This window comes from Phytophthora parasitica (genome assembly GCF_000247585.1).
Source record: "Phytophthora parasitica INRA-310 unplaced genomic scaffold supercont2.4, whole genome shotgun sequence".
NCBI classification, from domain to species: Eukaryota; Oomycota; class Peronosporomycetes; order Peronosporales; family Peronosporaceae; genus Phytophthora; species Phytophthora nicotianae.
Genome location: NW_008648990.1, coordinates 786,011 through 810,133, shown reverse-complemented (window position 1 = coordinate 810,133; position 24,123 = coordinate 786,011). Strand labels below are relative to the sequence as shown.

At 44.7% G+C, this 24,123-nt stretch overlaps 7 protein-coding genes across 7 annotated transcripts; 3 read left to right on the top strand and 4 right to left on the bottom strand.

Moving 5' to 3' along the window:
- Positions 1 to 2,311: 2,311 nt before the first annotated feature.
- PPTG_03216 (hypothetical protein) lies at positions 2,312 to 3,496 on the top strand (the record flags this gene model as incomplete). Its single annotated transcript, XM_008895893.1, has 3 exons — positions 2,312 to 2,347; positions 2,415 to 2,593; positions 2,902 to 3,496. The coding sequence occupies 3 exons, from the start codon at positions 2,312 to 2,314 to the stop codon at positions 3,494 to 3,496; spliced, it is 810 nt and encodes a 269-aa protein (XP_008894141.1).
- A 1,658-nt stretch (positions 3,497 to 5,154) lies between these two features.
- On the top strand, positions 5,155 to 6,329 carry PPTG_03215 (hypothetical protein; the record flags this gene model as incomplete). Its single annotated transcript, XM_008895892.1, has 2 exons — positions 5,155 to 5,338; positions 5,395 to 6,329. The coding sequence occupies 2 exons, from the start codon at positions 5,155 to 5,157 to the stop codon at positions 6,327 to 6,329; spliced, it is 1,119 nt and encodes a 372-aa protein (XP_008894140.1).
- Positions 6,330 to 8,374: 2,045 nt separating this feature from the next.
- Positions 8,375 to 9,011, bottom strand: PPTG_03213 (hypothetical protein; the record flags this gene model as incomplete). Its single annotated transcript, XM_008895891.1, has 1 exon — positions 8,375 to 9,011. The coding sequence occupies exon 1, from the start codon at positions 8,891 to 8,893 to the stop codon at positions 8,375 to 8,377; it is 519 nt and encodes a 172-aa protein (XP_008894139.1). The 5' UTR covers positions 8,894 to 9,011.
- Positions 9,012 to 12,238: 3,227 nt separating this feature from the next.
- Positions 12,239 to 12,553, top strand: PPTG_03212 (hypothetical protein; the record flags this gene model as incomplete). Its single annotated transcript, XM_008895890.1, has 1 exon — positions 12,239 to 12,553. One exon carries the CDS (start codon positions 12,239 to 12,241, stop codon positions 12,551 to 12,553), a length of 315 nt encoding a protein of 104 aa, XP_008894138.1.
- Positions 12,554 to 13,545: 992 nt separating this feature from the next.
- PPTG_03211 (hypothetical protein) lies at positions 13,546 to 14,019 on the bottom strand (the record flags this gene model as incomplete). The annotated part of the gene is made up of 1 exon (XM_008895889.1): positions 13,546 to 14,019. One exon carries the CDS (start codon positions 14,017 to 14,019, stop codon positions 13,546 to 13,548), a length of 474 nt encoding a protein of 157 aa, XP_008894137.1.
- Positions 14,020 to 18,600: 4,581 nt separating this feature from the next.
- Positions 18,601 to 19,222, bottom strand: PPTG_03210 (hypothetical protein; the record flags this gene model as incomplete). Its single annotated transcript, XM_008895888.1, has 4 exons — positions 18,601 to 18,606; positions 18,655 to 18,754; positions 18,928 to 19,054; positions 19,144 to 19,222. The coding sequence occupies 4 exons, from the start codon at positions 19,220 to 19,222 to the stop codon at positions 18,601 to 18,603; spliced, it is 312 nt and encodes a 103-aa protein (XP_008894136.1).
- A 3,007-nt stretch (positions 19,223 to 22,229) lies between these two features.
- Positions 22,230 to 22,791, bottom strand: PPTG_21235 (hypothetical protein; the record flags this gene model as incomplete). Its single annotated transcript, XM_008896488.1, has 2 exons — positions 22,230 to 22,427; positions 22,744 to 22,791. 2 exons carry the CDS (start codon positions 22,789 to 22,791, stop codon positions 22,230 to 22,232), a joined length of 246 nt encoding a protein of 81 aa, XP_008894736.1.
- Between the last annotated feature and the right edge of the window lie 1,332 nt (positions 22,792 to 24,123).

The following is a 24,123-nucleotide window of genomic DNA, read 5'->3' as shown; positions in this document are numbered from 1 at the left end:
TGAAAGTGAAGTTAATTGAGTTAAAAGTCCTAGTCCTGCTTGTTTTATCCTACACATGAAGTTCTCCTAGTCCCCCCTTGCAGACATCCTTCTTCGCACTCAGGTATCCTGATTTTCTGCAACAGGGAGTTTCTCTGCAACAGGAATATGAAACTCGCATACAAAACATACATCAATGCACGTGATTATCCATTCAAATCCCAGCCGATGTGCAAACTTCAACCCGTATGGACTAATGAGGTCGCAGCATTTGTCCCCTCCTCAACTAGAGAGCCACGTCCGGCACGCGCGTACAGTGTGCACAGGCAGCGGTAGCTATCCAGTCGAGTAGACATCGAAGTGCAACCACAACTTGCGATTATGTGGCGCACATCATTCATTCCCATACAGAATTCAAGTGTAGCCAAACGAGTTAAAGACTGTAGGTACTTCGTTACTGAGCCACTACCAGAATAATAGCCCGTCTATTTATTGTGTGTTCTAGTCGAAGTTTTCATGACGGGTTGATTGAACGGACCGAGATATGTAGACCCAACAATCGATCCACCGGCTGAATCGCTGAGTTCACTATACATCTCATTAAGTACGATATCGGACTTTAATGGAGTAGCTTGGTGCCATCTGTCACTGTGTCTGTCGTTTTGCGAATAGCTAGATTTTCGTATTAGTACAAATGTTACCGACTTTTCAGTAAAATACGTCTGTTATATTATGGACTGTTGCGCGAAAGGTACACATGGACCATTTTTAAGGATATGAATCACATTAGTAAAGCAACAAGGATTAACTAAGCGGAATGGTTAGCCCAGTAAACTAATTCTCAGTTTGGAACGTAGTGAGAACTGTAGCTTATCCTACTTCTTGTAAAAACAAACCGGTAAATAAAAAAACTATTTTCAAATAGGAAATCAAGTCATGGCATGGCAAGCACCCACCGTGAAATCAATTGGCGCTTTTAACGACGTTTCATGCATCACACATATTGTACACATTGGTTATGCACGACCCTTCGGCAACTTTATTTCAAAATGGCACTGAAAGGTTCGGTCACTATAACGGGACGATCTAAACCCCCATTATCACCAAATAGTTACCGGCACCGGTTTTATATCGGTAGTTAAATACTGAAAGTAAGGCGCATGTGAATCCATGTTTACGCACGAGCTATACATACAAAAGCCAAGTATTTTTGGCGTGCCGCCGGCGCTTCAAGGATTTTGCGGGGATATTTTTGCCAGGAAGTTGTCAGGCCGACCGATGGCGGAGACCGATACCGCCCTCATTTTTCGTTTTTGAGGCTGGGCCACCACAAAACGAGTGCTAGTACGTCATTAGCAGCTACCCGGAGCAATACAAGGTTCACTGGCGTGCTATTCGCAGCAGGGTTTGCTGGAACGTGACAACACCAAGGGCTGGTACATCCAGCGACAACATTATACAGAAGCTATTTGCTGGTACATTTGCTGCAATGCTGATCATAGTGGCGCTGAATCAACTAATATTGCTTCTCAGTTATAGTAGATTGATTCTAGAGCCAGACTGGAGTAAAGAGCGCCTTCGCCGGGCATCAACATGCTCGCATTACGGAAGAAACGGTGCAGTCACAAGCAGTCCTCTAATGAAGATGATCTGCTTAAACACCTCGACGTAGGCTATCGTCCCGAGCAGACCCGTGAAAGGGTGAGACGTTACCGAACAAACAAGAAACAGAATAATGAAAACGAAAATTATCAAAAGCCGATTTCAAGAGACGACCAGGCGTATTGTATGCGCAGTCTTCGCGAGGCACTTTATATTATTTGAGTTCATCAAATAAATTCAATTAAATTCAAATCTCCACTGAGTTTTTCCCAATGGGCCCGGGTAAGCTGTACAGGTACAAGTACGTCAGTAACGATCTAATGTTGTGATCGTCCTAACCGATATATCAGTACTGATATCAGTACGATGTATGCGCTAATCTAGCTCCCAAAAGCTTTAATGTTGTGGGATAGATCATATCTACATATCAAAACAAACTCCGGTACGAACAAAGCGCCTGCGTGATGGCTTGCGAGTCACAAGATGGAGATCAAGTCAACGAACACAATCATTTGCTTCATTGCGGTATCTCCCCAGTACCTCGTAATCGACAGAAACAGCTTTTACTACACCTTTGTGCACTCAACTTCGTAGAAACGGCAGTCAAACTCGTAACTTAATAATTGGCAAAAAAAAGAAAAATTACGGTAAGAGACGATAATCAGTATTCAATGTTGAAAATACGGCAGTCAACGTCGTACAAGATTTGCGCGACCGATTCGCGCCAAAAATGACAGGCTCTGCACGACTCGGGCCAAAGTCCAAGGTTTGTACAACGCGATCAGAACACACAGAAGTCTGATTCAATTGCTAACTTACCGTCTGTCGCTAAGATACCTACCGAAATCATGCCCCACACCCTCATCGAGAAGCAGCGAGTCCTTGAAGCCCTTCGTGCCGGTCGAGAAGACTGGCTAGCTGTTGCCCGTTTCAAGGGTATCCCGGTGACTACTGCCTACGATATAGTACGGCGTGGACGCATGACAATCTCCCTCGGGGAGGCGCGAAGGACGTGAAGATGACGTCTGAAGCCAAGGTCCTCCTGGAGGAGTACTTAAATGAAACCTGTACCTACACATTGAACACCATGAGGACAATGTTGTTTCTTGACTGTGTAGTTAAGGCGGACACGTCGACAATTAGCCGACACTGGAAGGGCATGCTGTTACTGTAACACAAGTGAGAGTCGAGCCCACAACGTGTAATGGCGATAGTAATATCAAAAAGCGACGTGTGTTCGCCGTGAAATTAAAGGAGCATCAATACGCAGGTAACTGTATCGTTTACTACGATGAAACTAACTACAACATCTATCTAAAGCGCTTGCGAGGGCGATCTAGGCGAGGAGAGAGGGCCGTGCTCAGCCTTTCACCCTCCAAAAGGGCCAACCTCCAGATCCAATGTGCTGTTTTGGGCTGGTGACGTACCGATTGGATTATGGCAGTATTCGTATGGAGAAAAATTCTGCCTTCGTCGAAGAGATTTACAGACGGTCAAGGCGTCGCAAGAGTTCCGCAGCTTCTTTCAGGGCAAAACGATTGTCGTCGTTCTTGATAATGCTCCCGCCCACCGACAGACGGAGGATCGCGTAACCGGGCACGAAGACATAGAGCTGCTACGGCTGGGGCCGTACTCCCCCATGTGGAAATCCATCGAGGGTTGCTTCAGTGTGTTAAAGGCAAACATCAAGAGACACTTAACTATTTACCGCGAGGCAATTTGCGATCGAAGCCGTCAACTGGACCAGAACGGAGACGTGATAACGCTCGCTGGAAGGCAGATGCGCGTTCTGGAGAGGGCTGCTAAGGCGGAAATCAAGCGCATGACATCGGTTCTGGTGTCTCGTATGGAGCTTCACTGTAGCAAGGTCGTCAACGCTGCTGCTGAAGGAATACCTATGGTCTACGGTAAATAATCAACGAGGTTGATTGCCGTGTTTTCAACATTGAATACTGATTAGTGTCTCTTGCCGTAATTTTTCTATTTGCCAATTTTTAAGTTACGAGTTTGACTGCCGTTTTCTACAAGGTTGAGTGCATAAAGGTGTAGCTCCACTTAAGATGCATAAATTTGGCTTTTAGACTCAGTTTTGCTTAGCTTTTACTTGTCTTCGTAGTACGATAGGAGACATAGACAAACATACATATAAGCTTGACACTTAGGTCTTCATCCGATATGCATAAGTACATTATTGCTTCCTCGTCCTAGATACCATTACCGGTACTATTAATAGCGGTGCCCGTTCGTCTCGATTTGCACCTCCGCTGTGTTTGCAAGACTCTACATTTTTAGCAGTTTTTTTTTAGGATTGATAATAATACGTTTAGATTGTTACCGTGTATCCTGCCGCATCCTTCATATGTAGTCTTGCGCATGTATCCGATGTACACAGAAGAGAAACGAAGGGTCTGATCATTCGTAAACGCCTGAAATGATAACTTAGGTCACAACCAAGAATGTAAGTGCAATTTCGCATGGAAGTTTTCCATAAACGTTTGGTCTGCTAAACCTCACTGTCAACAAGGGATTTCTTTGTGGGCTCTAAACAAAAAGTAATCTGGGCTCCTTTTGGCGTAGTTAGCACGTGACTGACCAGCAAAGATGATAATATGTGGACGTGAAATCAAACGGATCAACGTACCCGGTTAAATTCGCAAAAAGGCTAAACCATTAGCTTCGCTAACAGCATGTAAAATGGCTCAGCATTAGGCAAAATTGCTCGCTTGACGGGCCTTAATGGTGAAAATGTTGGTTCATACAAATGTATTCGGGTTCTTATTATTATCTACTGCATTCATAATTAAAATTGTACTTACTCGAAATACCTCCTTACACCTTCTACCCATCCAGACAGTCTTGTATGATCAATGATATTAATCTTCGCCAGCATTGATGCTGGGGCTACGGAGCATGGGCAGCGTATGCTTTGGCAAAAAGAACCCCAAGCCTTTGGAACTGCGGATAATATTTTTTTGATAAATTTCAGAGCTTATTCTGATGGATCAACGTTATTGTAATAAATGCTTCGGAGAACAATTTCTTATGAGAAAAACACACACACGCTGTTGTATCCAACATTTTGAATTGTTGGTATCGCTTAGTAGTATCAACCGCAGGTTCTGTTCTGGCCGACGCTCGCTTTGGTCAACTTCAAGTCATGACAAGGAACTATCCAACTTTACCCAGTTTCATTTCATCCTAATAGACTATATCCTTAAATGTACAAAAATAAAAAGACTCTTCTTGAAAAAAGACGAAGAAGTGTTTATTTGCTTTCACTTTCATCCCGTAAGTACCAGACAGCTTGTGGTCCTCTTTTCATGTTAACCCCTCGTTTACCAACGTCGTAAGTTACGACTAGAGAGCGGCTTCAAACAGGAAATGGCTCGAAAAAAGAGGGCACGATACTTTAATCAAGTCAAGTTTTGAGACAAAAAATATAAGCTGAAAGAGGTCGAATAGGTAAGAGTCAAAGAAAGGGTAGGGAAAGGGTAGGTGTACACCACCGACCAGATTGTGGGCAGATCGCAAGTGGACAGTTGGCGAGTGGACCTCATTCCAGTATTTGCCACGATGGCAAGACTACGATCCAGCTCGAGGACGAAGCAAGCAACGGTTGCAAGTATGATTGACGTGCGCGGCATCGACTTCAAGCATCTATGGAGGCAGCTACGCTCGGTGGGCTGGGCATCGAAGAGACCTTCGAGGCTCACAAACCAGTGGACGTATACGTCGCCGAATGGGCAGTCATTCATTGGTGCGTTATTGAGTTCTATTCAGCATTTATTTTACTAATGAATTTGATTTTTGTAGGTGAGAATGCCGTGGTGATCTTTGCCATCGAATCGGGTCTCATTAGGGACGGGAGTGGCGAGAGTGAGGAGGAGGCAAGCGGGGACGATGTTGTTTCAATGGAGGGTCCTGTGAACGCCTCACAAATCGACACATCTGTTGCGTTGTCACAGAACACTATCTCGGCGATGTTTGGCTCGGACAGAGACTCCGAGCCTGCCCAGCTGGAGCAGTCTGACCAGGGCATGAATGTGGGGGCGCTCCAGCATCTTTTATCAGGAGCTGGATCAAACAATTCTGACAACGGGAGAGGCAGTGACGGCGCCAGTGTGAATGACGGTGGGAGTGTAGAGGACGATGTCCACGTCACTATACCGATCGACGACGTGAATGTCATGGTGGATGGAGAGTTGCCGGATGAGTACGAAGCCATCGATTCCAGTGGCAGCGACAGTAGTGACAACAGTGGCGATGATATCGTTGAGCGTCGCGAGTATCCTGACGACGCACCAGCGCCTGACGAGGAAGTTGCTCGCATGGATGATGCATTTGTGGAAGGATTGGGAGGTACACTTACGCTTGACGCGATAGACAAGGACGCACTTCGAAGGTTTGAATGGAGCACACCGTCATCCAGCTTTGAAGCAGCAACTGGGGAGTACCCTGGTTTGTCTCCTGACGTCGCCCCTCCCACGCGCGAGCTACAGGAATTGGCCGACTCCCCTATGATGTTACTATTCTACTTTCTACCGAAATCACTGTGGGTGAGCATCACCAAAGAGACGAACCGCTACCAGAAGCAAACCGCAAATGCTAGGGCAAAACGAATCCGGTCGCTGCAGCGGATGCGCGGCGCAGCGCAGCGACCCCTGAGACAATCAAGCAGATCGAACGGCGCTTGTGTGCGGAGGCTGCATACCAGCCCCACGAAATGCTACACGTTATCGGCCTCTTAGTGGCGAGAATGCTGAACCCAATGACGCGTCGATTTTCCCGGCACTGGGCAATGACTGACGACGGAGCGATTCCTGCTGGTAACTTTGCCAAATTTATGGCTAGAAACCGATGCACTTCCATTCTTCGTGACCTGCATGTCGTGAATAACGAGGCTCCACGGACTCGGGACAAGATGTGGAAGCTTAGACCAGTTGTTGAAGTGGTGCAGTCGCGGTTTCGATCAGGCTGGACACTGGGTAGTAAGTTTTCATTCGATGAAGGCGTCCTTCCGGCAACGTCGAAGCGCAACACCACGCGTATGTTTATGTCTGACAAACCGCATCGCTATGGTACGAAGCTGTTCATGGTGTGCGACTCTGGCAGTGCGTACTGTCACCGGTATGGTTTTTGCTGTTGTAACTTATGACTTGAAAACTTGAACTTGACATTTTCTACGTCGTAACTTACTGCTGTAGATTCGAGGTGTACGTTGGGAAGCGCGAGAATGAGGATTCGGATAAACAAGCATACGACAACAAGATGGGAGCAGCAGCCGTTGTTCGAAACATGAAGGCTTTGCTGGGAGAACGGCCTCAAGGCTTTCGGCTTGTCGTTATCGACAGATTCTATTCTTCCGTTCCACTAGCTATTCAATTACTGTCGATGTGTATCTACGTACTGGGAACGGTCATGGTCAATCGACTAGGATTTGATAAACAAGTGGTTGAGAGCCGCAAGTCTCGTCCTCGTGCGGTTGAGCGAGGCTCTTTTGCATTTTCACTGTCTGTTGCTGTCCCGACCATGGTTGCGTGCCACTGGTGGGATCGCAAACCAGTGCATTACCTGGCAACGGGTCCGATCATGACGGAGGATTCTATTCATCGCAACATCAAGATGGTCGGATCGTCTACTGTAAAATGCCCGAAGCTCGTTACGGATTACCAACGGTGGATGGGCGGAGTTGATGTCCATGATCAACTCCGCCTTCAGTCCTATTCGATCCAGACATCCTTCCGTTTCCAAAAGTATTACAAATCTCTACTCCTTGGGTTTGTAGACATGGCGCTGGTGAATGCATATCTGACGCACAAGGAAACATGTCGAATCAAGCGTCTTGTGCCTAAAACTCGTGGAGAATGGTACCTCCTCCTGCATAAATAACTACTGCAGCTCAAAGATGAAGATTTTGAGGAAGCTACCGTCCCGACACCCTCATCGATGTTCCGCTGTCGCAAACGGCCCCGGTTGAATGGGCACAAACACGTCCAGTTCGATGACTGGGTCGTTGTTTCTGGCGTCCAAAAACGACGGCAACGTTCGTGCAAAGTATGTGCTCTCCTCCGTGGTGCCCGCAAGAAATCGTTCCAGACTACCTACTACTGCGAAGACTGCTCCCAAACTGACGCGAAATGCTTCCTTTGCCCCAAGTCACGGCATATGTACGGCGGTGTGCGCAAGACGTGTTACCAGATTTGGCATGAGGACTTTGACAGTGGCGAGTCTATTCCAGCATCGCTTGGCAAGCGGGTCGTTTTGCGGCGATTGGGCAAGGTTGGCACACGCAAACCAACTCGTCGTGAGCTGCTTAGTCATGAAGACGGCGACGCTGACAATGAAGACGAACAGCCTGCTCAGCAGTCAGCAATCGTATGAGCCCCTTGGACTGCACATCTTCTTTCGTTATCGTAGTTCATACTCTGTTGTTCAAAGCACATCACAATGATAAGCATAGCCCAGGTTTTGTGGGATCAGAAGCAGTACTGACGCGTAGAAAGACATATGCTATCGACAAAGAACGACTTGGAAGTCGTAAGTTTTGGCTTACCAGGGTGGGACGAGGTTCGAAAGTCGTAACTCTTACGACGTAGATCAAGAAAACCTGTGGTAGTTTATAGCGGGAAACCAGTGCATCTCGACGTGGAAAAGGCACATCAATATAAACATTTATACTAAAAGGAAGTCGTAAGTTACGACGTAAATTAAGCTGATTCAACACTTGATATCTGGTAACCGAGGGGTTAAGGAGCTCCCTAACTTCTCTCGTCTTCTAAGCTTGTGACAGCCATTACCTTTGCAACTTGCTTTTCCAGAACGGATATTTATCCTTCCAGTACTTTGTGTAGGCTGCCCACATAATACTTTCCTCAATGTCGAGCTGCATATTTCCAGTGCATTTGAGCATTCCCAGTTTCATCCCATTTGGGTTAAACCCCATATCTTCGATTTTCTTGTACAATACGTTCAGGTTACTTTTTGCAGCTAGATCAAACGCTGCGCCGTTCATTCTGGAAATTTCAGATACAGACTTGCTCTTTGTCAGTGTGGCAGCCTTGTTAGCGAGCATCTTTTCAGAAAATGAATTCCTCAGAACCGGCAAAGTTCCTCCTGCTCCTTGTTCATCGTTCTTGCTGGTATCTGAAGCTACTCCATGCTTTCTTAGCAGCTGTTCGATATCGCTGGTCGACTGCGCATCATTGTGCGGTTTGGCTTTGAACGAAGAGGAAGAAACGTTCTCGTTGAGAGAGGCACTTTCACAGCTTCCGAAGATCGTAGTGGCACCAACTACCACCAGGACGAAACTCATGCGTATCGTGTACACCGATTCCCACCAGCTGGGGATGTTTCTCTTGTCCTTGTGGCTGAGTAAGAAAAGTTTGGAATGGGGTCATAATGTAGCACATGAGGTCAAGAATTTCACGGTGCTGTAGGCTTCATTGCGGCATAATATCGAGTTTTGATCAGTGCAACGTTGGCCCAAGTGTGTCGTGTGAAACCTAATTTTGAGATCTGGTTTCATATTTATAAATCCGACTACGAATAGGATACCTTCTCCAGACCAGAATTCATCTCCTTTAGCTTATGATGGGTGAGGAAGCAGCCGGCACTGGAGGCACGCTGACCAAAGAGATAAATAAAAGTAATGTGCTTGCTGCTGATTGGTCAGATCCTCACGTAGATTGCAAAATTAAAGCGATAAAGAGCGAGCTCTGATTGCGTACTAGCCAAACCAATCCAACTGCACTGTCTCATATTCAATACGGTAATATCGGGTTTATTGTATCTCTTTTTTTTACGTCGACTTGATCCATAGTATAGGTCGAAGTCAGGAATTGATAGGAATACATTTTTTACTGAAATATGTAGTACCATACCTCAAAAATCCACTGCGGATACCATGCACATAATACTAGGCTTCACTTCCAATATACACGTAGACAAACTGAATAGTCAGATGGTGTGTCCTATCCTTGATAGTACGGTTAATTGGCTATTTGTACCGACCAATGATGACGCTCAAGCGCAATCGCCAATAAGCGTGTAAAGAGTTACAAATAGTTGCCGTCAAGCAACTACACTTGAAAACAAAATAAATATAGGGTGCTTAGAAGGAGTTAGGAAACACAGTTTCAGGCATTAAATAGGCTAAATCAAGTTGATATTTTCATTAGAACAAAATCAGATAGACTCTGATAGACTCCAACCATTACAGTAACAGGCTAGTCGGAGGCTGGGAAAGCAGAGTTAATGTACACACCTTTGTCATTATTGGCAAAGGCGATGCTGACATTAACTGTACTATGTGTCAAGGCATCTTTTAGGCTCACTCGCAGTCGCAATATCTGACTTGCGTGTGCGCATGTTTCTGGTTTTTAATCCAGAGACCTACACCTATCGTACGGTTCTCCCAACCCCTCCAAGATTCATATACTACAGAAACTGACCAATTAAACTGAAGGAGGGCTTTGCTACCGCGCAACATTTTCGATAATTATATAAGCTGTGATGTTGACCCATCCGCTTAAGATGAGGACATGTTTTCAAAAAAAAACTATTCAAAACTATATTAACTACTATATTTAAATAATTCAGTTATTGTACGTTAAAAAAACCGCCATGACGATTCACTTTTCCTCTTGTTTTGAAAAACTACAATTCTATATCATCACACAATTTGATGTTGTTACATCGTCAAATCCCCCCCCCCTCGAACAGGCCAGATCTAGGCACTGTAGACACGCGTTTGAGCTGTGGTTTGCTTTCCGAGGACTTCCACACTTCAAAATTGGTTTTCCAAGACACTCCATTTCCACCGAGAAACATCAGAACACTTTGAAAAAACACGCATGCGCCTGTGCTACAACCCGTAAAGCCCTAGACAGATATTCTCGTTGGCAGCAAGGTCCCAATTCAAGTGCGGGACTAGAATAACCTAAAATGTCTGGGTTTGACGATATTATACCATTGGTAAGCGAACATACACTGCATGTGGAGTAGGGCCTGACAGCCGCAAGATGCCAATTTCCTTGGAACATCGCTTACGATATAATACCTAGTAAAAAAAAAAACACTCGTAGTTAACTTACTCTTCTTAATTGCGCTAGTATTTTGTCCATAGTTCATCGCTGTTTCTGTTAAGGCTTTTTATCCTTGGTGATGTAGACGCAACTTGTCGCCGTGGCGGCGATAAATGCTTTAAGTTTATATTGCTAAAAACAAGAGCGAACAAGATCGTGAGGAACACGTAGACCCATACGACAGCGAGCCCTCAGAGTATGACGGCGGCTCAAACGCTTACAGAATCGGCGCTTCGATGAGTTAGCTACACAACCAATGTATCAGACAAACGATCGGTCATCAGTTTGAATTGTTGGTATCGCTTAGAAGTATCAACTGAAGCATCTGTCCTTCCCGACAATCACTTGGTCGACTCCCAATCATGAAAATGATCTATCCAACTGTACTCGGTGTCATTTTATTCCAATTTTAAAAGAACACTTCTATCACGTACTTAATGAACTCGAATACGATTACAGATCCTCGATAGCAGCTGCAAAGCTTATGGATACATAAGTTTATATTGATATTGCAAATTTTGACAAAAATATCGTAATTGTAACAATACTGGTTGTGAAGGTCTCCTCCCCACAATCCCTTTTTAACATGTATAGTCCGACGTTGGTTTTGACGTCAGGTATAAAACTAAGGGTCTATCCTGTCAGTAGAAAGCTATCACTCAAGAAAAGTCGTTCGCTTAACCGTACCGGCTTTTATTCGCATTGATATACCAATAGTGCCCAATCCAAAGCTTTTGGGAGTCCAGTGAGCGCACTTACCCTTCCGCATCCACACTGATATTCCCGTAAAGACTATCTCACCACAGCGAAGCTTTGGAAGTCAGGTTATTGTTGTCGACGCACTGGTACCTGTTCCGGTATACTTGGATGACCACACCACCGAATTAATCCGTGTTGACGATGGGTGGACACTCCAATTTTAGTGCAGGACAGGTTGAGGACAGAAAAATTTCCAGCTAAGTCGAAACTAAGCCAATTTGGGTGGTTACGTCCTCGCTTGAAGCTGTTGTTTGGCTGGTTTGAACATTAAAACGAGGCAAAACCCTTTCTAATCGAATAGAAATGCATTGGAGCAACTACAGCAGCAACGCTAATAGTAGCCTCGTTCAGGTTGAAGCTTAGATGCGTTTGCGAATCACTTTCGCACTCTTGTTTTAAGTCTAGAGCTTCTAGGACGATTGGACCTCGCAGCTTGAAAAGCTCCCAACAGTACTGTTCGTCCTCATGTTCGGCATCTACACCTGTTCGGGCTAGTGAGCATGCCGAGGCAGCAAGGCAACGAACGCAGGCAGTTCAAGGGTCTCAAGATCAAGTGCAACGCTAGCCAAACCTGGCACCAACGCCTTCATTGCTTAGCGGCTAACAACAACTCCGCCGAGGTTGCCAGGGTTCGTGACTATACAGTCCTTCTTATACAATCTCCGCCAGTTTTTCCAAGTTTTCTCCAGGCTCCATTGGTTCAATCGTTTAAGTGAGCAGAGGTTGAAGCAACCGTCGATATAGCAGTGGTGGACGAGTCCGAAGTGCTCCAAGCTGCCGTCGGTGGGACCGTAGTGGGCGAACGCGTGGCCGTGATGGTGGACGACCTTAAGATTTCGTTGGTTACCGGACAGAAGGCCCACACCGATGACCAGATGCTCGATAAGCTGTCAACTAGCTCGTACATGTTCACCCCCAGGCCGCTGGTAGAAAACAAGTTAATGAAAAACAATTTACCCAGGCCGCTGGTAGAGACGTTCAATGTGCAGTCCGACGGGATCAACGAGATGACCAACTCGACGAGTGACTGGCTGTTGTGGATGTGTACTCGGTGTCCGTTGGCAACGAAGTGGAGTAGAAGCAGTGGTCGAGCCAACAAAAGCGATGGCGAAGATGATTGGGCGTCATGATGGTGTGTGCAGAGAGCTTGATAAGCCACTGAGGCTGTTTGAGCTGAAGGAAGCAAGCACAGATAGGGGAAGCCCAGGTGATGCTCCGGACGCCGGGATCTCTGTCGACGCTGTCTTTGTTGGGTAAAAGCGAAAGGTAGAAGAAGCATAATGGATATAAGAGTGCGCGTGCCCGGATTCGAACCGAGGATATCACCGCCACAAGGTGTCCGCAAGTGGCCAATGCATTGCATGGCTTCCACCGGAAGTTTATCGCTTCCTTTTGTTCTCCTGCATGACGCACTTTGGTTTACTGAATAGAGGCCCTTTTTGTCATTTTGGGTATACTTTCATCAAGTAGCAAAACGCTTTCGTACTACTAGTACTTAGTAATACGGCATTCAAACGTTCTTGGAAAAAGTTTGAAATCCAATTGAAGTTCGTTTAAACGTTCGTATTGCCATCCCTGCTGGAACAGGAACGACCAAAACCTATGCACCAGATGCTAGAAGTTAATTCAATCGCATCGTTTGATATTGCGGCACATAACGTGTCCTTCACTTGATCAAGGACCTTAAGGTCCTTCGTTTGTAGTCGCGGAGATGTCAGTGCCGTAGCTAATTGCCAATCAGTTGACGGGTGATAAATGGCGGGTGATTCTACGTTACTTTTGCTGTTAGCCATTAGTTTAGAGGATGTATCACAATTGCATGGGAATTTTTTTTCAAACTAGTAGTAATTGAGAATATTGCTCAGTTCGATTCGTAGACAAGATAGGTTGGAGTAGATATTTTATGAAAACACACGGATTAAATTGCTCCAATCTAGAGCTTCGCGGAGCATGCATTTCTTTTTAACACTGAACAACGTTTTTTTGCGCTTCGATAATGCATCTTGAATGTTTGAAAAACCGTCGCATGAGCACACGTAAACCTTTAGATCCTGTAATCCCAACATTCCGTCGACCTCATATTAGATACTGTTTTCAGCTGCCTTTGTTAAGGCTAGTCCACTTAGTGCATTGTGTTCCAGTACTTGGTGTACAGTTCCAGCGCCTTCGTCTTAAGAGCATCATCGAAATCACCGAATTTGTTGGCTATTCTGGCCAGATCATCAAGACGCATTTTCGCTTCGTCAGCGAACTTGAACACTGCCGCCAATTTGTCATCTACCGCAGCCGAAATTGCTTTGAGGTCTGTCAGTTTGTCAATTTTCTCGAGCTCAGAAAAAGAGTTCATCCTGAATAACTTTTCGACAAAGCTTTTAGCATCCAAAATCCCTCTCTCTTCGCTGTCGTTTTCGGTGATCTTGTTGTCTCTCAGGAACTGGGACTTGTCGATGGTGCTTTTGTCAGCACCAATGAGTTGAAGAAAGCCCAACGACGTTACAGTAGCTAGAGCAAAGTCGTTACCGGCAGATGCAGAGACAGAATCGTGGTGGGAACAGAGGATTGAGGCAGCAGCAACTAGAATGTAGCTTAGGCGCATGATCGGTCCAGGAAGTTCTTGGTGATTCTTGGTGCTAATGGCGTGTCTTGGAAAGAAAATGGCGAAGTGAGGCCTGAGGGAACTGTCTCGATACATTGCTGTCGATGTTTACGGTTAAACCAGTGTTATCCCAAGTAGTTGTTAAAGGGGATGACGCCAACACTTAACACCTCCATAACACCATGTTGATTGTGGTTGAAGCTTATGAGATCTGGCAACACTCCCATTTAAATCTGGCCGCGCTTGTGACCTCCACCGAGCTCTTACCAGGTTTCGATTGTTTGATCGTGTGATTTGTGATGCCATACCCCTTTGCTGAGCGTAATTGAAGGCACTCAGAGGTGGGACACTCTCGCTGGGCTTGCAGAGCTGGGGTCAGGGAGGGCTAGACAACCGGGATGCAATTTGAGCCCGCTGATTGGTCGAAAAAAGGAAACTATGAGAATGAATATTATTTGTTATCAGATCCTATCGCTATATATAGTATGAAGACTGCAGTTGTCAATGTAGCTACAAAATTCTCTTTGATGTCGAAAAATCGGCTTAAACAGATCCGGATAAAAGTTGATAGTGCTTTGGACGGGTGCTGCAGTGTGTGGTTTTCGTTTTGCTGGTACCCTATCTTGTATTGTTTTCACCAAAAAGGGTGTTTGTTCGCACTCCGAGATCCCTGATTTCAGACCCGACTCTGTACAAATGTAATTGGAATTTGATTATGAGGTTCTGAAGCGTCATCTTGCTAAACACACACACACACACACACACACACACACACACACACACACACACACATGTACAGCAGACCAGAAAAAGCTGATACCAAGGCAGTGCCTTGAAGGCACTTCCCTCAGTCCATATGATTTGTTTACGAGGTTCAGAAGCGTCATCTTACTGAAAAAGCATATTTGCTACAGTACCAGTGCCGCCGACGCCACAATTTTTAACGTCGCTTGACGTTAACTGCTCTCGACCTCAGGTAGGTGTTGTCGTTATGGAGATAACATTGGGTAACACCTCGATAACACTGCGATCTAATTACACAAAATTTAAGCATAACAGACTCTAAGTCAATCATACCAGTAGACACATTGATGTGTCAACCATCAACCAGTTCCATATCGAAGCTTTAGGTGTGCCACATGTAAAGTCCAACAGTTACCAGAAGATAAAAGTTTTCCTTGCACAAATGTAAAGGGCATTTATCCAATTTAAAGTTCAAAATGTAGGGTATCGGAATTAACACAAAATCGCAATTTGAGTATATTTCTCCTACAAAGGCTTAACTTCTACTTTGATTGCAAGTTCGCTAATAACTTCAATTTTTGCATTTCACGCATCACCTTCAAATACAACATAATCATTCTGCATCATCAAGCGGAACTGCGTAAGCAAGAGGAAGCCGCTGCAGCGGGACACCTCCGTCAATGGTAAAGAGCTGCATCGAATGGTTCACGCAAACTAATGCTTTGTAGAACCACTCACTTCGCAACTAATTTTCGAGCGATCGCGCACCATTCTCTTTCCAGAGGCCAGAAAAACTTCCAAATGTGCTCGTGCTAAAGACAAGCGTCTGTCTTCCTTGTTTCTCTTATTGTGGTTATTACCTCCTTGACAAGTAACGCAACTGCCGCCTCTGACCAAACCAAGGTCTCAAAACTGGTATCGCCAACCGTCATGTCCTCGCTCGATGGTGGAAGCAAATAAGTATACTCTGGACGACATATCAAACTTTTTGAAAGTCGCGGACTCCCAAGAACAAGCAGAAGTACCTTCATATTTACAATGGTTTTCACCTTGATGAGAACCCTACAGCGCTTAGAGCTGCAATGGAATAACGGCATTATCCATTGGACTCTGAGGATAACTGATAGACCAGGGCAGTTGATAGAGACTACCGCGGTCATTACCTTGGTTAGCAGTTTAGATACAACAACGTTACAAAAATAAGAAAAGCATTTTACTCCATCATAGATATAATGTCGATTCGCCTATTTTCGCTTGAAAATCGCTCCACGTATTTTTATAAACCGGTACACTCCTGCATCCAAGGATTCAGTAGATAATAAAATTTAGTACTATAGTATTATTACTGCTACTACAATGACCAGTATAATGCAATAATACTATTACAGTAGCCAGTAATTTGCGCAGGTACTGATGTAGTACTATTTAGTACTACAAGAATTCAGTTGGCTATTGGATCAGGAATGGCATGCTACTTTGAATCTAGTGTCTTCAGAGGAGGACAAAAAGGTGGTTTGTGGTGGTCCAATTATTACAACGAGTTCTATTTTACTCTATCGCGTCTGTCTGGGTAGTAGCTCGTCCTACGTGCTGCAGGAGTGGGTATTCCATCGTGGATTTTGTCATGAGATCGATACGCAAGAGGACGGACAATGAGCGAATTGAGAATATAGGGCAATGTGAACTAGGCTTGATGTCGATGGGAGCAGATGAATGGAATTGTTTTGAAAGAGAAATCAATTGAGTTAGAAATCCTAGTCATGCTTGTTTCATCTTACACTTGCAGCTCTATTTGTACGTACTTGCAAGCATCTCCTTCGCACTCAAGTATCCTACAACAGGGAGGTTTTTTCTGCAACAGGGAGTTGTTTACAAACTCGTATACAAACACACAACCATACAAATTCCAGTCGGTGCCAACTTCAACCCGTATGGTTCAATGAGGTCGCAGCATTAGCCCCTTTATTACATGGCACACGTACAACACGAGCGTACAGTGTGGTAGGTATCCAGTCGAGTAGACAGCGAAGTGCAACCACAATAGCGCGAGCCGAATTGTATAAGTTGATGAAGCACAACAGGAGCAACATTCGGCAAATGGAGTCTGCTGGTGTTGAAGTTATTGAGTGTACAGACGAAAATTAGAGTACAAGACAGTAATTACTAGTACTGTATTACTCTTTCTGTAGTAATTCGCAACTTCAAGAGGAGTGTATTGCTATTACAAGTACTCCACGGCGAGGACTTGCCTCGTTACTGCCAGTAATCACCAAAAATCGCTATTACTGGCAATCTCTGTCTGCAATATGACAAGAAAAGCCATAATATATAACCTCGCGCAGATGCTGATACTGTGTCACAGGCGCAAGTTGCGGTGATGGATCATGCAGGTTAAGAATTAGGACTGAAAGTGACGACTAACACGCAGTAGTTGCCGCATGTCTCTCCGTGGAATTCTCTGCATTATATCCAGAGTCCAGAGTTTTAGGAGGCGAGTCATTCTAACCCAAAATTACTCAAACCTTGCGATTAATTCTTTCTAAATGTAATACTACTGTTATATAAGATTGCTACAGGCCAATGTAATGCCCCCTCTCCTCTTTTACCTTACCCAAACTCAATTTACATATAAGCATCAAGACTAATAACATAGCATATGCAGCTTAAATGTTCCTTTCGGCTCCCGGTCTGGAGGAGTTAACGCGAGAGAGAGAGAGAGAGAGAGAGAGAGAGAGAGCTTATGGCGGAGAATGATAAGAAGGAAGCGGGCTATAGCAACGAGGTAGGTTAATGGGCAAAGGTCTGTACAACCCGCTTTCTATATTCCGGTAGGCCCGGCCGACTTGTCATCTCGTTTATTTCGCGTAGCTTCGGACGACATTCAGCATAATAAAATATTTTCGTCTTCCGTAATTTACCGATCATTTTGCACTTGGCCGCCACAAGCAACATTCACATGTTTTGCAGTAGTTGTGCTTCGGGAATGAGATATCAAGGTAGGACATACTTGATTAAATCAAGGATCTTGCTTCCAATACGAGTAGACATCACGTAATCTAATATAAGGAGGGAAAACGGGGGGTCAGCGGCAAACCGCTTAAAAGGTTTTTATTCTGGATGCCCATGATGTACGCCCTGGCGACGGTGCATCCTCTGCTTACTGTTTCAGCGTAGTTTACGAGTACTGCCAGCGCTCAAAATGAATGTATACAGACAACGACACAAAAAACCGGAGCTGTTCCGATAGTATATCGGCGACACAAAAACTCGGACGATTAGCAAAAAAAACATGCTTTTTGGTCGAATAAAACTAAGTGTAGAAAAGAAACAGTGCAACTAAGTCTGTGTATTAGACTGTTGTGGACTCGTAGCGAGGAATTGTTGACTTAAAGCTACTAATTACGTGTGTATTGGGAAAAATTTCCCAAGCAGAAATTGTAGCCTTTATGGCTCGGAGTTGTTTTTCAGCAGCCCGTTAGGCCCGCTTTAGGTAGTAGTTTTACCCCGAATTCGAGACTTCAGTGGTCCCGTAACCCCCACATCAAGCGGTTGACAAACCGACGTGATTTTAGCGGGCAACAGGATCACTATAGCGCATGCCTCCTCGGCCACCACGCGCATGCCCTCCTCTGAGACGTGACAATTAAAATTGTCTGCTAAGAGGAGGGCAGTGTAGTCAATTTCATATTTTATGATATTTTCTACGTAAAACTCCCAACCTGTAGCGTCCATCCAGCTCGCCTCTTGCACTGTGTAAAAAAACGTGGCCTTTAGGCGACGTGTTTAACTCGTTGGAATCAATAATTCCACGGGCAGGATAAAAAGAATAGAAAGTTTTTATATCTAAAAACATATTAGTAAAATAGTAAATAAAAAATAAAGAAAACTTACCAGACCCTTTTCGTCCTTTAATAGCCCAGTTCGTGATGGCGGCATGTCGAAATGAATGGCCGTTTCGTCCATGTTGTAGATTTTCGAAGGAGAGTAGGAACTGTATGTACTCCAAAATTCGATTGCAAGTTCAGTTTTTAGGCGCTGGAGATCGACACTTGAAATTCGGTTTCTTTGAGTTGAAAATCCATAACTACAAACAGTGCAGAATATGACTAAAAATTAATAATTCAATTCCTTAGACATTATAAATAATGATTTAGTGATAAATACCGGTGCTGAAGTAGACGTTCCAGAGCACGCCTGCAATTTTCTTCAGACTTCTCGTTCTCAGCGTAGGTTTCTAACCACTTGGGGTAGTTCTCTAGAATAAAGCGATCATTCCTGGTGTAGTAAGCCACTACCACATTAAAAATATCAAGGATAGTTTTGAACCACCCCTACATCTTCACGTCACAAGGGCAGGGGCGAAAGGAAAACTTTCCTTACGTCCCTGCCCTTTCGTTGTCTTGTCCAACTTGTTTCCGTCGAATGCGCGAAGCTTCGCCCTACTGAGCCACCCGTGCATCGTGCCGTGCGGGCGGCCCAGCTTCTCGATGGCAGGAGCCCAATCTTCTGGATGATCTCAACTGCCGCCAACTTCTTCTTTACTGGGTAGCCACGCTGCTTCCTCCCCATCATGCTCTTTGAAAGTGAGCGGGCAGCGCGGCTTCACCCTGTGTCCAACCGAATTTTAGCTTAATCTATTGAATGTTCCTTATTAGTTAGCTACTTTTTGATTGGTCGATAATTTACTGTTGGATGTGTTCATCTTCCTGGGTTTTGTGTACTCTGGCTTTTTGTGTCGTTGTCTGTACATTCATTGTTTTAGGGCAGATTACAAGTGCTTTGTTTGAAATAGAGTAGTGTTCTAACCTATTCAAAAACATGCTATGCACCAGTAAATACCCTGATAGTTAGATACATGTGCTCCACGCATAACGTACAGTCATTAGTCATAAGAATACGAGATATGGCCGTCGGTAAATGCAAGGCATTCCCCACACAGGCACAGCCAGTGATTGAACTGTGGTGATTGATGGCAACTCCGATGGGTACACCAAGTATCGGATAAACTACGAGTGCTACACGAAAGTTGCGAATAGTTCTAACGAGTTATAACACGTACTTAATTGTAACCTTCTCCGGATGGGTCGACCTTCAAGGATAACATAAATATCCAAAAGGTTAGTGTATATAACAAGCCAATAAATAAAGAACGGGGATATATATATATATATATCGTGTTTAGACTACCTATTAATAATCAAAGGACAACAAAGTCGTTACAATCCCGGGTAGGACTTTGGACGCTGGATATAAAATACAGAGAATTGGTCAAAATAGCCAATCTTGTAGAATGAACTTTCATTTTCCCATGACGCACGTAGCAGAGTTGCGTACGAGGAAGGCATTGCAGAATGGATTTGATTGGTGATTCGCTGCAGGTGTCTCCAATAAAATGCCATTAGCGGGCAGTCGCTGATGTCGATGAGGCGGTGGCATCAAGCAGTTGACGCACTCAACCTCATCGATAAAGCCAAGAAATGGATCAATGGATACGCATGATTGACTATACATCTATTGTAGGTTGGCCTTGTAGAGTCACACGTCTTTGCAATGCGGTAGGTACCAACGCTTATGGACGTTCATTGGCTTTTTGGGATTCTTTGAGAATGTCCTTCAAAAGCTCTGCGAGAAACCACTGTTGTATGGACAGGACACAGATAGCTCTACCGCGTAGCAGCGCGGGCTTTACTGGCGCTCAGGGTATTTTTACGGAACGCTACGTATCCGTACTGAACGTTTTCCCGTCAGGACATATTTCCTGTCACTCACTCCTGAAGTCGAAACTGCGAAAACTGTCTGTAGACTATTTAGTCATAGATCTACTGAACCAATGAGCCACTGAATTTGTACCTTTGTTATATTCAAATAAGTGGTGAAACCCAAAAAATCGTTAGGTTACCTCGCACTACGACCCTAGCTAAATACTCCATGGACTGGTCCCACGCAATGCCTAATTCACAAATATCAAGATAAAATGGTGTTCCTTGCATAATTGGGTTTCATATAGGTTTCGTATCATAACTGGGTATTTGTAGGGTGTTTTGTCACCTCTTACAAGTATGAAAGTGACAGGGAATTCGTCCGGCAGGGATAGGGACAAAGGTCCTATGTTATGTTGTAGGACCTTAAATGGGGAGCATTGAGCGTTTTCACGATACTCTAAGTAACTCGAACAACAGTTTGCAACTTCGATAGTGCATCTTGAGTATGATGTCGCAAGTAGATGGCACGAAGTCAGCGTCACACGTTGTGAGCACAGATAACCTTTTAGATCGTGTTATCCTACCATAATATGGTAGGATTGGGGGGGGACCCCGGGGTCCCGCAAAACATTTCCTCGGTATCACAAATTATTTATTTTTGGACAATGCGCTGGCCTCACTATCCTTCACAAGCAAAAACAAAACCAAGGCTGAAGATGGAGCGTCGACGTGGAGGAGGCTCCGCCTCTACAAAGCAGCACAGAAAGAGAAGAAAGGACCCTGACAGAAAAGAAGCTGCGTAAGCGCGCGCGGTTGAGCTACTAGGAGAAGGTAATATCAAGAAAATGAGAGAGGACTGGGAGTCGTGGGATACAAGCCAAGGAGGTAGAGAGTGGCAACAATCGGAGGGTGTCGTGCTGCAGCTACTGAGACAGGGCCTGTCCGAACGTGTGATTAGAGCGATACTTCCAGTTGACGGTAGTCGTGTAGCAAGGCTAAAGAAGAAGCTAGAAAGCGGCGTTGAAACCTTCCATACCCGGCGTGAACCATCAAAAACAGCTCATGCTTTTAGTGATGAAAATAAAGTCACTAGCAGCAAAATACTTCTCCATTCCAAAACAATACCTGAAGTATTACCCAAACGTACCAGAAGCCATTGCTAGCGCATCAACGGAGGAATCCAAAGAGACCGATTCTACTGTCGTGGGTGACTGCAATCCACCGTCCAAACGCAAACCCGGACGTCCTCGAAAACTGAAAGACGGTACACTACGTTCCAGTCAACCATCTATTCTGCAGTTCTTTAGCTCATAGAGAAAGTAGAAGTGATAATATATTTTATCACTGCTGCTTTGTGATACTCTATATTTCTGTTAACTGGTTTAGGATGAGAGCACCAAGGCCCACATGGGACCCCGGGGTCCCTCCAAGATATTATCTTGGAAACTATTACCAATTATCTCTGTGAAGACTAGTTCACTTAGCGCAACGTCCAAATATTTGGGGTGCTAATTAATTCCTGTTGCTCAAATACTGACACATATGCTGCCTACAGTTCCCGAGGGAAAATCTGTTGGTAAGGCCAGTACAATGAAAGTTGTTTCGCTTTGCTACCAACAGAAAGTCAGTGCTTAGAGAAGGCAACAGCGAAGTCAGTGCGTACAATCTGATTTTCTGTTCGTCAGGAAAAGCAGAGATGTACTAGAATGTAATAATGAAATGCTGGAGTTAAGAGTCACGCACTATGTTGTGCTCACTGGGTACCTAGTGCATGAGCGCGCCGAACTGCATGGGCCAGTTCCTCGACTTGATATTCCAGCGAATCTCCATGGATGAAGACAACGCTTCACACGTACACTCCTTCTGTCGCAGACATTCTGCATCCAGCAACTTGACCAACTCGATGCTCCTTGTATGTTTTTCCTTCATCTTCGATATCAAATTCTTGGACAACAGACCACTCTAAAGGCATCCCAGGGGTCTTTGTGAATAGTTGAATGAGTCGATCGACATCATAGGGATCTGAGTCACGTGTCAGTCCTCCCTGGAAAGCTCTCCACCGACAGGCAACCATCGCATCGGGATCTTTTGCAACGCTAATCCAATTTTGAGCTTATTTAGCAAGTCGAGGGAAGCGATTACGTGGGAGCACACCCAACCTGTATGCATAAAGTTTTTGCAGGTACAACGGAACACATTCCTGATTAAGCATATATGTCCATATAAAAATGCTATTTAGATAAAGTAAAGTGGAATACAGTTTGGCACCATGGCGTACCTCATCGAAACGCCACTTTGATCTTGGTATTAGCGGATTCATCTGCATGAGCGCCCGTCGGTCTACAGTCACTTGCTGTTGTGATAGAAATGTGATTTCGGCTTCGTTTATAGGTTGAGATGGGCCAAGCTTTCCCAACAACGAGTTCTTGAATCTTGTTTAACATTCCTTCAATACACAATTTCACATCAAATAGATGTGTATGTGAGTTAATACGTTTAAGAACCGTACCGCTCAGTTCGCTCCACAGTTACACTTGCAGCGGATAGATTTTCTGCGGCCATGGGTAGTACCATCGTGTTATCACTATTGAAGAATATTCGAATTCGTATTGTAGACCTTGCGATGCAGTAGTTATCAGGGAGAAGTAATTGCTCTTTTGCCTTCACGACAGCATTAATAGGAAGTGGTCCTAACATTACACAAAGAAAAATAATAATTAAATGGGTTGATGTTCGTAATAATAATAATCAATAAAATTCAAACCTTCTGTGTAATGCCGATGATATTCAGGTGTGAGATTGGTAGCGTCGTACAGGAGTACCCGTGGCAACACGGAATTCAGCACCGTAATTGTTGGAGCTTTTTATAGTCAGTGACGATTACTTTAATGACGCGGTGATGGCTTTCAATAGGCTGCTGGGAGGGAAGAAATCCTGGTACTGATGAACTATTGACACTCCAGCGCTCCCAGCGCTTTGTCAAATACACATTTTGAAGCCACTCAGCTAGTTTATCCTCTCCAGATTCTTTCCAGGCTTTTACCACTCGTTTAGAAAGAGCTCTAAACTGTTTTAGAGACCGAGACTGGTGTAGTAGTCGTAGGTGCTGTTCTCCGATGTCTTTCATGAATCCCTTGGTTTCTCAAGCTTAGTCTGCTTGCGTGACTGACGGAGAAAATGCTCCCAACAGGATAGAATTTCTATATGGCGCCACACTAATTCCAAAGCAGGAGCTATAGCGTCTGCATGGTCAATACTGGCACTATGCACCTTCAGGTCAAGGATCAAAAATGTTTTTGCGTATTTGACCAAAGCTCTAAACATGTGCTCATAAGCAATGATGCTCTCTGTTTTGACGAACATGTAGATCCAAGGACGAAATCGCTGTACACATCTCGTTCCCGATCGCTCCACAGAGATTCCTCCACAGTCTACAAGGGTCCAACCACCAAAATGGATTCTGTAGGTGCCGTCCGTAGATAGCACCAAGCTGTCGCCTTGGTCATGTACTGCACGCTCTACATTGCGAAATAAAGCTCTAGATGTCACCACTACACCAAGTGAGGCTACGGACACGCCTTCTACAGTGACTAAATGCTCGAACTCGTCTAAGACGATAAGCTCGTTCATGTCTGCCCCATTCGTTTCATCGACTCGA